The 12,692-nt window shown below is 44.8% G+C and overlaps 1 protein-coding gene across 2 annotated transcripts in view; it reads left to right on the forward strand.

Annotated features, from left to right (window-relative positions):
- AQP9 (aquaporin 9) overlaps positions 1-12,692 on the forward strand; it is a 44,680-nt gene that overhangs the window by 13,231 nt on the left and 18,757 nt on the right. For both annotated transcript variants that reach the window (XM_002753181.7, XM_017976610.4), the window contains exon 2: positions 9,337-9,463. In XM_002753181.7, coding sequence (XP_002753227.1) covers positions 9,337-9,463 — 127 coding nt within the window. The remainder of the gene's footprint in view (positions 1-9,336; positions 9,464-12,692) is intronic.

The raw sequence follows: 12,692 nt of genomic DNA on the forward strand, positions 1-12,692 counted from the left end.
TACAAATTTGAGAACGTTAGTTTCCCACAATTTGATTTGTTGAAAGAAAGACGTCCGAAGCACAAATCTGGATCAACTACTTGCCGGACTCAGGTATAGTTAAGGGTAGTTTATTGTAAGGGGAGGAACTGAACATTGGGCACAAATGTTAACTTTGAATTCAAAAAGATCTTTCACCAGCTGTATGGCATGGTGCCGAACCCCTCTCAACCTCAACAGGAAACTCATCTGGCTGAAGAGGCTCAAGGAAAGACCCAGAGCCAGCACAGGGGGCGTGGGGTTTTATTAGAAGCTTACATACAGGGGAGAGAAATGGTCTAGTAGCAGCAGGCTGGACAAGGTGCCCATCTTCCTACAGTCCGGCGGCAGCATGCTGGGCAACATAACTTCACAGCCCAGTGACCGCAGAACAGGCAGGAAAACTGCAACCCCTGTAAACAGCATGCAGTTTATAGAGCATCTGCACTTAACGCCCTCCCCTTAATGACTTTCAACTGGAAACCTTCATCAACTCGAAACCCACGGCCTCAGTCCCCTCTACGGCCCACGCTGCATGGAACTGGTCAGGGTTCAGATATTTCTCATGATAGGGAATGAAGCTCTAGGTTGGCTACTTCCGGATTCCCTAGCTCAGAACATACATTCAGGCGCATCTACCATACAGAGTCAAAGGGTAGGCTTAAGTTACTGCTACCAGGTGCATTTACCCTACAGACGCCTCAGGAAAATTACTTAATTTCTTTGTTCAAAGGTTTCTTTGGATGGAAACAGGAGAGTTTCCTCCCCTTAAAGGGAACTAAATGAGGATATACATATCACATATATACATGTCTATAAACACACATACACATATGTGTGCATATATACACACAGATCAGCTAATTTAAAATACGTGTTGCCACAGACACACTCTTTTAATGCTGACTTCTGTCCCTATAAATATTCACATCATTTAATGACATTACCTACTTGAGGGTATTTTTATTTAGTGCAATGGCGCGATCTCGGCTCACCGCAACCTCCGCCTCCTGGGTTCAGGCAATTCTCCTCCCTCAGCCTCCTGAGTAGCTGGGACCACAGGCAAGCACCACCGTGCCCAGCTAATTTTTTGTATTTTTAGTAGAGACGGGGTTTCACCATGTTCACCAGGATAGTCTCGATCTCTCGACCTCGTGATCCACCCACCTCGGCCTCTCAAAGTGCTGGGACTACAGGCGTGAGCCACCGTGCTCGGCCACCTCTTACAGTAATTCTAAGGTCCTTGGTCCCTGGCCCCACGTTACAGAGGAATTCCTAGACTTCATTAACTACTGCTTTTCTGAAAGGACTCAGTTCTTACATACTCACTGAACAAATATTTACTAAGTGTCTGTTATGCACCATGTATTCTGCTGGGACTATCTTGTTTTACACTTTAAAGGAGGTAATGAATATACAAGAGATTTGAGAAGGGTTACGTGCAGTAAAACCTGTGGGCTGATTATTTCCTCTGTCCGTTCCCAGCATTTCAGCTTGTGATAATCATTTCACCATGTGAGGTTTTACGCTGTATCCAGTAAACAGCTTGTCACAGGGGTCACGGCTCAGTTGGGAACTGCCCAGCAGTCCCACTTGATATTTCTTAGAAATTACACCTCCCACTTTTCACATTTCATATCCTACCCCCAAATTAATTTGGGTTTTTTTAGTAAGATTCCCATTTATTTATCATTTCCACATTTTTAAAAGGAGGATTATTCAGGGCAGTTTTGTTTCCTGCTTTTCTTTGTTATTCACACATAATAGACGTAAACATGTTGGGGGTACATGGGAGATTTACATACATTCATATAATATATAAAAATCAAATCAGTGTGATTGGGCGATCCATCACCTTAATTATTTGTCTTCTGATTATGATAGGAGTATTCAAATTATTTTCTTCTAGTGACTTTGAAATATACAATAGATTATTATTAACTATAGCATGTTACTGATCTGTCAAGCACTAGGTCTTATTTCTTCTATCAGAGTGTTTATTTGTACCTATCAATCATCCTCCCTTCATTCCCCTGCACTTTCTTGGCCTCTAGTAACCACCCATCTACTCTGTCTTCATGAGATCCACTTTTTTAGCTCTCACCTAAAAGTGAGAACATGTGATGTCTGTCTTTCTGTGCCTGGCTTATTTCACCTAGCATAATGACCTCCAGTTCCACCCACATTGCTACGAATGACAGGATTTCATTCTTCTTTATGGATGAATAATATTTCATTGTGTACACATGGCACATTTCCTTTATTCATTAATCTGGCTGGTGGGCACTTAGGTCGGTTCCATATTGTGGCTATTTTGATTCCATATTGTGGCTGCAGTAACATGAGAGTGTCTCTCTTCAACATGTCCATTTCCTTTCTTTTGAATACACGCCCAGTAGTGAAATTGTGGATCACATGCTGGTTCTATTTTAGTTTTCTGAGGAACGGCCACACTATTTTCCACAGTGGCTGTACTACTTTACATTCCCACCAGCAGTATAAAGGTTCCTCTTTCTCCATATCCATTATTCCCTATCTTTTTGAAGCTGTTTTAACCGGGGTGAGATGCTATCTCATTGTGGTTTTGATTTGCATTTCTCTGATGATTAACGATGTTTGAACATTTTTTCATATACTTGTTGGCCACTAGTATGTCTTCTGAGAAATGGCTATTCAGACATCTTGCCCGTTTTTAAAAATCAGATTATTTGGATTTTGTTTGTTTGTTTGCTATTGAGTTGTTTGGGGTTAGTCTCTTACCAGATGGATAGGCAAAACTAAATTTTTTATCTTTTCCTGCTTTTTCTTGAAAGCAAAGAAATGGGATTTTTTTTGCCCTTGCTAAAGTTTAGATATTTTGATGTCTTTCATCAAATATTATTTAAGCATGGAATATAAAGAATGAGGGTAATCACTCTGTGGTTCTCCCCATGTTAAATACATCCTAAATAAATTTGTATGCTTTTCCTCCAACTAATCTGCAAAAAAAAAAAAGTACTTCCCTGGTGGACATTATAATTTTGGGGGGGGGTGCCACAAGACAAGGTGGCAGGTATGTAATAAAATGGCAAAGTGCAGGCCTGGTAGAGTAGGCACAGGAAGCCAATCAGGGCTTCTGTTGTCAGAGAAAGTCCTATAGAGAAGTCAGGATTTCAGCTCAGCATTAAGAATATATCGGGTTTAGTTGGGGAAGGTACAAGGAAAAGGTGTTTCCAGCATAGCATATGTGCAAAGATGAGAACAAGTGTCCTCAGCTCAAAGGGCTTCAAGTGACTCGGATGTCAGCCTGACTCATGCAGAAGATCTGTGCTAAGGAGTACTGGAAAGAAAGGTGGCTTGGAATCATGAGGCAAGGCAATAGAGATCCCCGAGTACCGGCCTGAGGACTCTGGGTTGGCATTTCCTGAGCAGCAGGGAAGTGGTGTGGGGTGCTTCATCTGGCACGGTCTCTGCCTGGGGAAGAGAATGGAGGCTGCAGATGAAGGCTCTGCAGGATGTGGGGATGATGGACTATGGGTGGCCGAGGGAGACGGGGGGAAGGAATAACACGTATTAATAATTTGAGAATTTTTGGTCTGGGTGATCGGGAATGACTGAAGGAAGCTTCCCACAAATCAGTGTTTTGTAGGAATTCTGCCTTTCAAATGTCTTTCCTCTTTTTCCAGTGAACCTCTTTTCCTTCTTTCATGTATGGAACCTGATAATTTAAAAAGCATTTAACTTTCTCTCTTCTATTGTTGCTTTCCTATAAAAGGCACTAAAAACCTGCCAATTATGAAGTAGCCCATCGTCGGAGAGTAATCACAAATAGTCAAAACAACCTGAAGATCTTATCGGCTTCCCACTTTCCCTCCGTCTTCACAATGAAATCCCAAGACTAGGAATGAAACAGAAAGTATTTCAAATAGATGTATTTCTGTTAGAGATGTCTTTTCTCTCTCCACTTTTATTGCCAGGCAGTGAGTTAGTAGTTAAGTTCACGGGTCTGTTTTTTTTAACCTATTCATGCTAAACTGGAATTTTTGAGTTTATACTAAAAACATTAATATCCTACCCATATTATTGCCCTTTGCTGTTTAAATACTGCATTCTTTCGTGTTATCTCATTTGATTATTTATCAAAAAACCATATGATGCAAACCTGGCACATATCATTATTCCCCTTTAACATACGAACAAGCTGAGAATGAGAAATAACGTGTCCCTTACACTGCCAACAAGTGTCACCTCTGGAAATAATGTCTAGGATCTGTTATTTAATTACAACAAATATACTAGAAGCTATTACACAGACAAAAAAGCTCAGCGCCCTATCCTGAAAATCTTCTTACAAAACTGAGAAAACCAGGCATAAATATGTAAACAGTTAAATAACATTCCCTGGCTAAGTGTCCTACCAGATGGCAATAGAAGCCATGAGTCAGAAGGTACAGGGTCAATTACCATGTCATAATGCGACCCACAAATGTGGCGGGACTGTGTCCATATCTGGGTTCTGTGTTTTAAGAGGGACGCCGACAACCTAGCGCTTATGCAGGTGAGACTCACTGGGAGTCTGAGGAGCCGCAGAGATCAAAGATGCAGGAACAGGCATCCAAACGAAGAGAGAACCCAGGGAGGGCATTATGCCCCTCCACTTGTCACAGTGCCCGCTATGTGAAAGGCTTACTCTCCTTGGTCTCAACAGTATGTCTGGGGCTAATGGACAGAAGTTAGAGGAAGGAAGCCACCAACCTCATGTAAGGAAGGAGGCTTCTTTACATGGGGACAATAACAAGTATGTAGAACAGGCTGCCTTATGTGGTAATGAGCTCCCTATCCCTAAAGGTAATTCACTATGGGTCAGATGAACACCTCTTTAGATATCGTAGGGAAAATGCCTTTATGACACGCCTTCTGTGTGCTATCGAGTTCAGAACCAGCAAAATGGTATAAGTGAGAGATGGCATGGTGCAGGGTTTAAGAGCACAGTCTCTGGAGCCTATATGATCCTCAGTCTTGGAACCCGGCCACCATTTTGTAAAGAAGCCAGACCCCATGGAGAAGCCATCTGGAAGACCTAGGTAAGGTGTCAGCGACAGTCAGCATCAGCCGCCAGATGCGTGACTATGCAGGCTTTGAGATAATCCCAATGTGCCGCCTTCTGAGCCACTCCATTTGATATCGAGTAGAACAGAGATGAGATGCCCCAGCAAACCCCACCCAAATTGCAGATTAATAAGCAAAATGAATGTTATCATTTTAAGCCACTAAGTTCTGGTGTAGTGAATTCTTCAGTGCTGGATAACTGGAACACAGAGTTTGTGTGACATTCTGAGTTACCACTGGTCTTCACACCCAGTAGCAGGTACTGAGTCATCGAGAAGATGGTGTTTCGTGGGTGGGCTGTGCTGATAAGAGAAGGCTTGGTGAAGCCACCGGGAGAACATGAATGAAAGATGAATGAGGAGCTCTGAAGACCAGATCCTCACTGTGTCCACGGCTTCGCCATGCCCTTCATCTCCTATACGGTTTTGAGGCTTTGCTAATTCTTCCTGAGGAGGCGGCTAGATTGAGCAAGTGCTAGGTCCTGTCACGACGGTGGAGGAAATCTTAAAGGTCCGTAGGCCTGCCGAGGAGGAGTGGCTGGTAGACTCAGGAAGCAGAACACCCAAGAAGACAGAAATAAAATCAAAGAAACTCTCGTATTACAGACCATGATACATTAGAATGTCCGCAATGTTAATACGGAAAGGAACCCGAGAGATAGTTTTCTAGATGAGGGAATCAAGATTAGGCACTTGGAAGGTAGCTAAGTACTTACTGTAGAGTACAAACAGTACAACCGAACTTCAGAGGAGAGCTTTACGTTTGTTGAGAAGAATCCGAATGGGTGATGGGCCTAAAAATCCTTTCTAGTTGAGGAGACCAGGAAAATCAAGACAGACCGGATATGACGATGGGTCTTTCTGAGTCTAATAAGGGAAAGTTATGGCAGTTCTTGAAGGTGAGAATAGGAATCACAATAGAACTTTTATCATCAATACCATAAAAAACAGTGCTCTCATTTTTGGAGGAAATAAAAAATACACTGAACACACAAGCAGAGTGGGTGACCAGATGGCCAGCAACAGACCCTGATCATCAGAATGTCCATGATCTGCTGTCCTGGTGCTGGGAATACAGGCAAGGGAGGAAACCAGGAGGCAGTGACCCGGCCTTCTCATTGCTTTCCGGGCTATAACAAATACGTGTCTAATTAAGATGCAGGGCTGGGGAGCTGGGCTCCAGTATTCTGAGCGGCAATGTCGGCGACGGTAACCGAAGTTCCTACACTGCTCCTCTCTACTTCCTGCAGCACGCGGCGCTGATGATCCTCCTCAGAAAAGCCTTTTCAGCATCTCAAGCGGAAAAGGAGGAGATTAATCATAGTGAAATCTGACAAGGCAGAAGCCTCCACGGGCCCACTTGAGCCATTTAAAGCTTTTATGCCCCCTCTAGCCCAACACGAGTGCATGTACATCAGGACCATAAGACGGGAGGCGCTTATTTTGAAAGCAGTAATAGCTCAGGACTGGCCACTCTCTTCTGCGTCTCTTCTGAGCCCTGGTTGTCTAAATCAAGTTCTCTCCGCTGTCAGTGTTTTTTTTTTTTTTTTTTTTTTTGAGACGGAGTTTCGCTCTTGTTGCCCAGGCTGGAGTGCAATGGTGTGATCTCAGCTCACCGCAACCTCCGCCTCCTGGGTTCAGGCAATTCTCCTGCCTCAGCCTCCTGAGTAGCTGGGATTACAGGCACATGCCAGCATGCCCAGCTAATTTTTTGTATCTTTAGTAGAGATGGGGTCTCACCATGTTGACCAGGATGGTCTCGATCTCTTGACCTCGTGATCCACCCGCCTCGGCCTCCCAAAGTGCTGGGATTACAGGCGTGAGCCACGGCGCCCGGCCCAGTGTTGTTTTCCTCTTCATTCTAGGAGATACTACTAAATGTCAGTTGGCCTGAAAGTTGTGCGCAGAGCATTTAATTGGATCTACGTTAAAAAGAAAGACAGCAATGTGGTTTTAATTCCAACATTTACTATAACAGATAAGGATTCTGGAAAAAATAATGTCGAGTCTAGGGGAAACTGTCAGGCTATAAAATGGACTTAAGGGATATTTTTGCAAAGAGAAGGGGGCCATGCTCTTGCTACAACTGTATTCAATATTCACTGCAGGGTACAAAGCTCTCCCCCTTCTCTCAGCTCGCGGAGACAAGCAGATGTGTGTTGGAACTGGAGGCTGGAAGACACATGAAAGCATCATCTATGTAATTTCTCTGCTGCCAGAGAAATTGTTCTATTCGTATTAAATATCTCTTGTTTGTAAATTATACTCCTCTCTGAAAGACCTCACAAATGAGCCCTGAGGGAGCTATTTAGAATTAATTCATCATAATAAAAAAAAGTCTTTGTGCAACCTTTCACATTTTTTAGATGCCTCCATTTTCATCCCTTTATGAAATGACACAATAGCAGGCTGTTATCTTCCTGACAAAAAGCCTTCACATTGTTAATCTCTTTTTCCTAAAACTTACTTGTTTCTGAAACATTTCCTCACATACTCTATTTCCCTGCCCCTAAATAATATGTATTCAACGCCAAGCCCTCCCTCAAGTTAGTTGCTCTTCTTTAGTTATAAAACACCAGCTGGATTCCATCTAAACATCTAATCATCTAACGATTCCTACACTTATGCCTCCAGGGCCACACCAGCTTTTTAAAGCACAGCACGGTGGAGGCCGGTGACCATTTGCTGCCTCACTTCCTACCAAACTTGTATGGAACTGTTCTTCTTTCTCAAGAACCGTCCTTCACCAAGTATTTCTTTAATGGACCGTGATTAAATGGTTTTAACTGATTGTTCAATAAATATGTGGGGCCCATTTTTTAAAAAATTAGGAAATGCATGGACTTAAAAAAAGGGGGAGAATATACAACGAAAAGTTATCTTCCAACCTCTATCCCAGTCATGCACTCCCCCAACCCATTAGGGCCTAACCCCGTTTCTGCTGCTTACGTATTCATGGAAAGGGATCGTATAAATAAAATAAATGCAAGTAATGTATTTAATACAATTGGCAGCAGGTTTTAGCTCTGCTGATGCTCTGCATCTTTTTAAAAATTTCAATAATATACCGTGGAGATGTTTCCACTTTGGTACACACGGATCTCTTTATATATACACCTGTGTGTGTGTATGTGTGTGTATGTGTGGGTGTGTATGTATATGTGGGTGTGTATATGTCTGTGTGTGTGTGTATGTGTGTGTGTATGTGTCTGTGTGTGTGTGTGTGTGTATTTGGCTGCCTAGTAGTCTACGGAATGGATTTACCAACATATATTTATTGCAAACCTTTCTGAATATGGATTTCATTCTCCAAACTATCTTCTGCCAGCTGAAGACTGTGGAAGACTCACTATCATACTTCACTGTGCAACTGTTTGCAGAATTCTTACTATCAGCACAGCACTGGGCTTGGTGCCACAGGAAATACAAGAAGCAGTGAGTTTGGCAGCCTCTGCTCCCTAGAAAACCACAGCCCCATCAGGGAGAAAACATATGCGAATAAGGGGTGGATAAGGGGGTCCTGAGTGCCAAATCTATCCCCCTAAAGTTTTCCTTTGTTTTCTCGCACATGAGATACTTCCTAATACATGGTACAAATGGCCTTTCCCCTTTATTGGATGTGTGTATGGCGGTTTGTGTGCCTAGTCTTGCTTTTATACTGGGGTCCAGAGGAACAGGACTGTCAAACCCACATACCTACAGAGGCCAGGAAGGTGACCTAAATGAGTGAAGAGCAGCGGAGTGAGCCAGGTGGGAAGGCATAAGCTCTGTCTACAGGGATCCGCCAGCTGCTACTGTGCTTCATATTTCTCTGTGAATAACCAGATCTTCTCATTGATTTAAAGGAGCCAGTTGGTAACAGGTACATGGGACTTTTCTGTATTCTTTCTTACAACACAGGTGGGTCTATAATTATCTAAAAATTAAAAGTTTAACTTTAAAGAAAACCAGATACCTAGAGTATTGCGTGAAATTACCGGACTTATAAATGTAGGCAAAATTTGAGCATTGTGCATGCGCAGCAAAACTCATCTATCGGAAGGCCAGACGCAGCCTGGGGTCCACCATTCTGCTCTCTGTGCATAGCTGGATCATTATAATTGGATTTGCAGAAAACCCAAGGCAACACAATGCACAAGTTTGCTTTGAAAAACTTCTTGTTACCGTGAGTTTCCACTGCTTTTGACAGTAGCCATCCCCACTGACCTGCTGCGTTCTCCTCTCACTCCAGGTCCTTGGATGCGGCTCTGTGGCCCAAGCTATTCTCAGTCGAGGACTTTTTGGAGGGATCATTACTATCAATGTTGGATTTGCAATGGCAGTTGCAATGGCCATTTACGTGGCTGGCGGAGTCTCCGGTAAGCAGTAGAAATAATGAATGCGGCTATTAACCACTCCAATGTGCCAGCATAGTGCTGGGTACGTCACATACCGCAATTTACTTTTATCTACAGAAAACAGGAAGAGTCTAGGTCTCTTGCAAAACAGAAAGTGCTTTCGTGGAAGTTCAGATCTGATCTACAAGGTCTTAGTCTAATCCTACCCTGAGAAGTGAACTGATTAAAAGCCAATCACATGGTTCTCAGGAGCAAAATGAAATGATGATTATTTCATGCAGTCTAGGGACTTAGGAAGTGACTGTGGAAATGATCTGGTTGACAAAGGCACTCAGAGTCTTTCAGCAACCTGGTGTGGGTCCTCAGGGCATTGAGTCAAGACTTGGTAATAAGAAAAGAAAGGACACTGAGTAACCATGCATGCTGAGCGCTGTGCTGGATGCTGGACCGCCCTTATCTCCCTCTCCTTTACAACAGCACTCTGAGGCAGGTATTACTGTCTCCATTCTGCAGAGAAATCCCTACTTAGAGAGAGTCAGTAAATAACTGGAAGCCCTGTGACTGGTAAAGAGACAGAGCCGGGCCGGGCACGGTGGCTCAAGCCTGTAATCCCAGCAGCACTTTGGGAAGCCGAGGCGGGTGGATCACGAGGTCAAGAGATCGAGACCATCCTGGTCAATAGGTGAAACCCCTTCTCTACTAAAAATATAAAAATCAGCTGGGCATGGTGGCGTGTGCCTGTAATCCCAGCCACTGAGGAGGCTGAGGCAGGAGAATTGCCTGAACCCAGAAGGCAGAGGTTGCGGTGAGCCCAGATCGCACCATTGCACTCCAGCCTGGGTGACAAGAGGGAAACTCCGTCTCAAAAAAAAAAAAAAGAGAGAGAGCCAAGATCTGACCCAGGTTCACACGATGTGCATGACAGTGAAGCTCACATCCTTGTTTTTTTTTTTAAGACGGGGTCTCACTCTGTTGCCCAGGCTGGAGTGTGGTGGCGGGATCACAGCTCACTGCAGTCTTGGCCACCCAGGCTCAGGGAACTCTACCCTTCTGCCACTTCAGCTTTTCAAGTAGTCGGGACTACAGCCACGAGCCACCATGCCCAGCGATGCTTTGTATTTGTTGTACAGACAATGTCTTGCCATGTGGCCCAGACTGGTCTCAAACTCCTGGACTCAAGCAATCAACTTGCCTCAGCCTCTCAAAGCACTAGGATTACAGACATGAGCCACCGCACCCAGCAGACACCTCCCCATTCTCACACAGCATTTCCAATGCTTTATTATGAGGACTTTACAAGCAGGCTGTTTTGGCAGAGGATCCTGCAGTTGAGCTCGCTGGACTGGTGGACTGGTGGACTGGTGGCAAACACTGCCTTTGTGGCACTGCAGAATGACTGCTTAGACTCCCTGGGAGCTCCCTGGGCTGTGCACCTGGGATGGCCGTTGACTGGCTGGCACCCTTTCCACATTACAGCTAGACTCAGATCCAAGGGTGGTCGAGGTTACAGAGACTGATCCATGTGATTTGTTAGCATGCACAGTGCCTCATTCAAACTCGTGTCCACCTTTTGCTGTGATCCCAGCACTGTACTGCTGACCTCAAGCCAAACTCCAAGAAGGGCACAAGGAGAACCAGGGGACTGCCCTAAATATGCCAAGGCTTACCTGCTCCCCTAGAATTTCCCACTGCGTTCACCAGGCAATGGATGTAGCCATGTCTCCCGCCTCTTTGTAGGTGGGGACGTGCTTTTGAAGCATTTTGCCCGCATAAACCTCTGAAGTGAACAGCATCAAGTAGTTACTCAGAATTCACTGGCCCCGGACCCCAAGACTGTCGTCAACACCCGTCACCACCACAGTCCGTACCTGTTGGCGTCCGTTGATATACCTGGAGATTTCAGCAGTCACCGTGGGAGGAAAAAGGGAAAGAACCAGCAGGAAGAGGAAGGAATGAAGCAATGGCGTGAAGCCTTCTGCGGCCCCCACACCGGGGTCGAGTCCCCGTAGTTAGAAGAATAAGGGCCAAAACGGATGGGGCTGTTTTCAGTGGAAGCTGTGTTTCTGGGTGAGAGTCAGGGCCTGACCAAAATGTTTAGAAGCGACCGTGAGACCCTACAATACAAATCGAGTGGTGTCTGAGACTGGCTGGAAAACGGTGGCTTTGGCTTGGAAAGGCAGCCCTTACCATTCTATCCCTATTTAAAATCTAGCACAGTTCAGGCTCCCAGAGGACTGGTGGCTTTGGGAACAGGCAGAGATGACACACTGGCCCATCATGACATCTATGTGGACAACACCATCAGAATCAGCTTCAGCAGGTGCAGGGATAGGAGAAGACTGTGGGAGGTGATGTTCTCACCGTGGCTACAGCTAACATGCCGCTTTGTGAGGTCCTCTTGAAGATTCCAAAAATAACCAACGTATACTGGCCGTGAATATGAACGTTATCCCATTTTGTGGTCACAGACTAGTGAGGTCAGTGGGTATCTGTCTTCTAAATATAAAACATCACCTCATTGTAAAGAAGTTACGGCGTCCTATTCACTTGGGAATGTGCCAGTCGGATCCAGTCAGTCAGAGGTCACAATACCCTAACTATGTCAAATCCTGCGCAAAGCATTTAGGCTGTCTAACGATAATTGCTTTTGACGTGGCATTTTATGGCTAAAATAGACTTATTGAAAAAGCAAAGAGCCTTGCTTTCACGACAAATGAAATATAGGGTTACCTTTATCACGGGATTATGTGTGGGCAGTGAGGAGGAGAGGATCTGCACAGAACAGAACATTGAAGGAGCTCCCTCCGCTCACCTAAGACTTTCATCTTGTGCCACGGGCTCTTTATGTGAATAATCTGATTGTCCCAGAACCTTGGCAGAGCCAAGAGTTGAGTGCAGGACTCTCTGACTCTAGTACTCATGTTCTTTCCGATACACTGCTCTGCCTTGTTCTTGTGATAAGCCGGGGTCACCACTCATCCCTGCAGGGAGAAATTTCTAGTAGCCACTTGGCCTTTAACCAGCGGCATCAGGATGCCAGTTGTCCCCCTCTCCTTCTGAACCTTTCTGCCTCCTCCTGAGCCCTTTTACCCACTTCTTTGCAACGCACCCTCCAAGACACATTCTCTGAGCCCCAAACAACTTTCCCTGGAGATCCCTGTAGCCTGAGCGATCTAAACAAGACCTCTGGTTACTTCTCCACCTTTCATATTGAACACCTACTAAGTGCCTTGCATCGTGTGAGGTCCGA

Source organism: Callithrix jacchus, chromosome 8, assembly GCF_049354715.1.
Source record: "Callithrix jacchus isolate 240 chromosome 8, calJac240_pri, whole genome shotgun sequence".
Classification (NCBI taxonomy): Eukaryota; Metazoa; Chordata; class Mammalia; order Primates; family Cebidae; genus Callithrix; species Callithrix jacchus.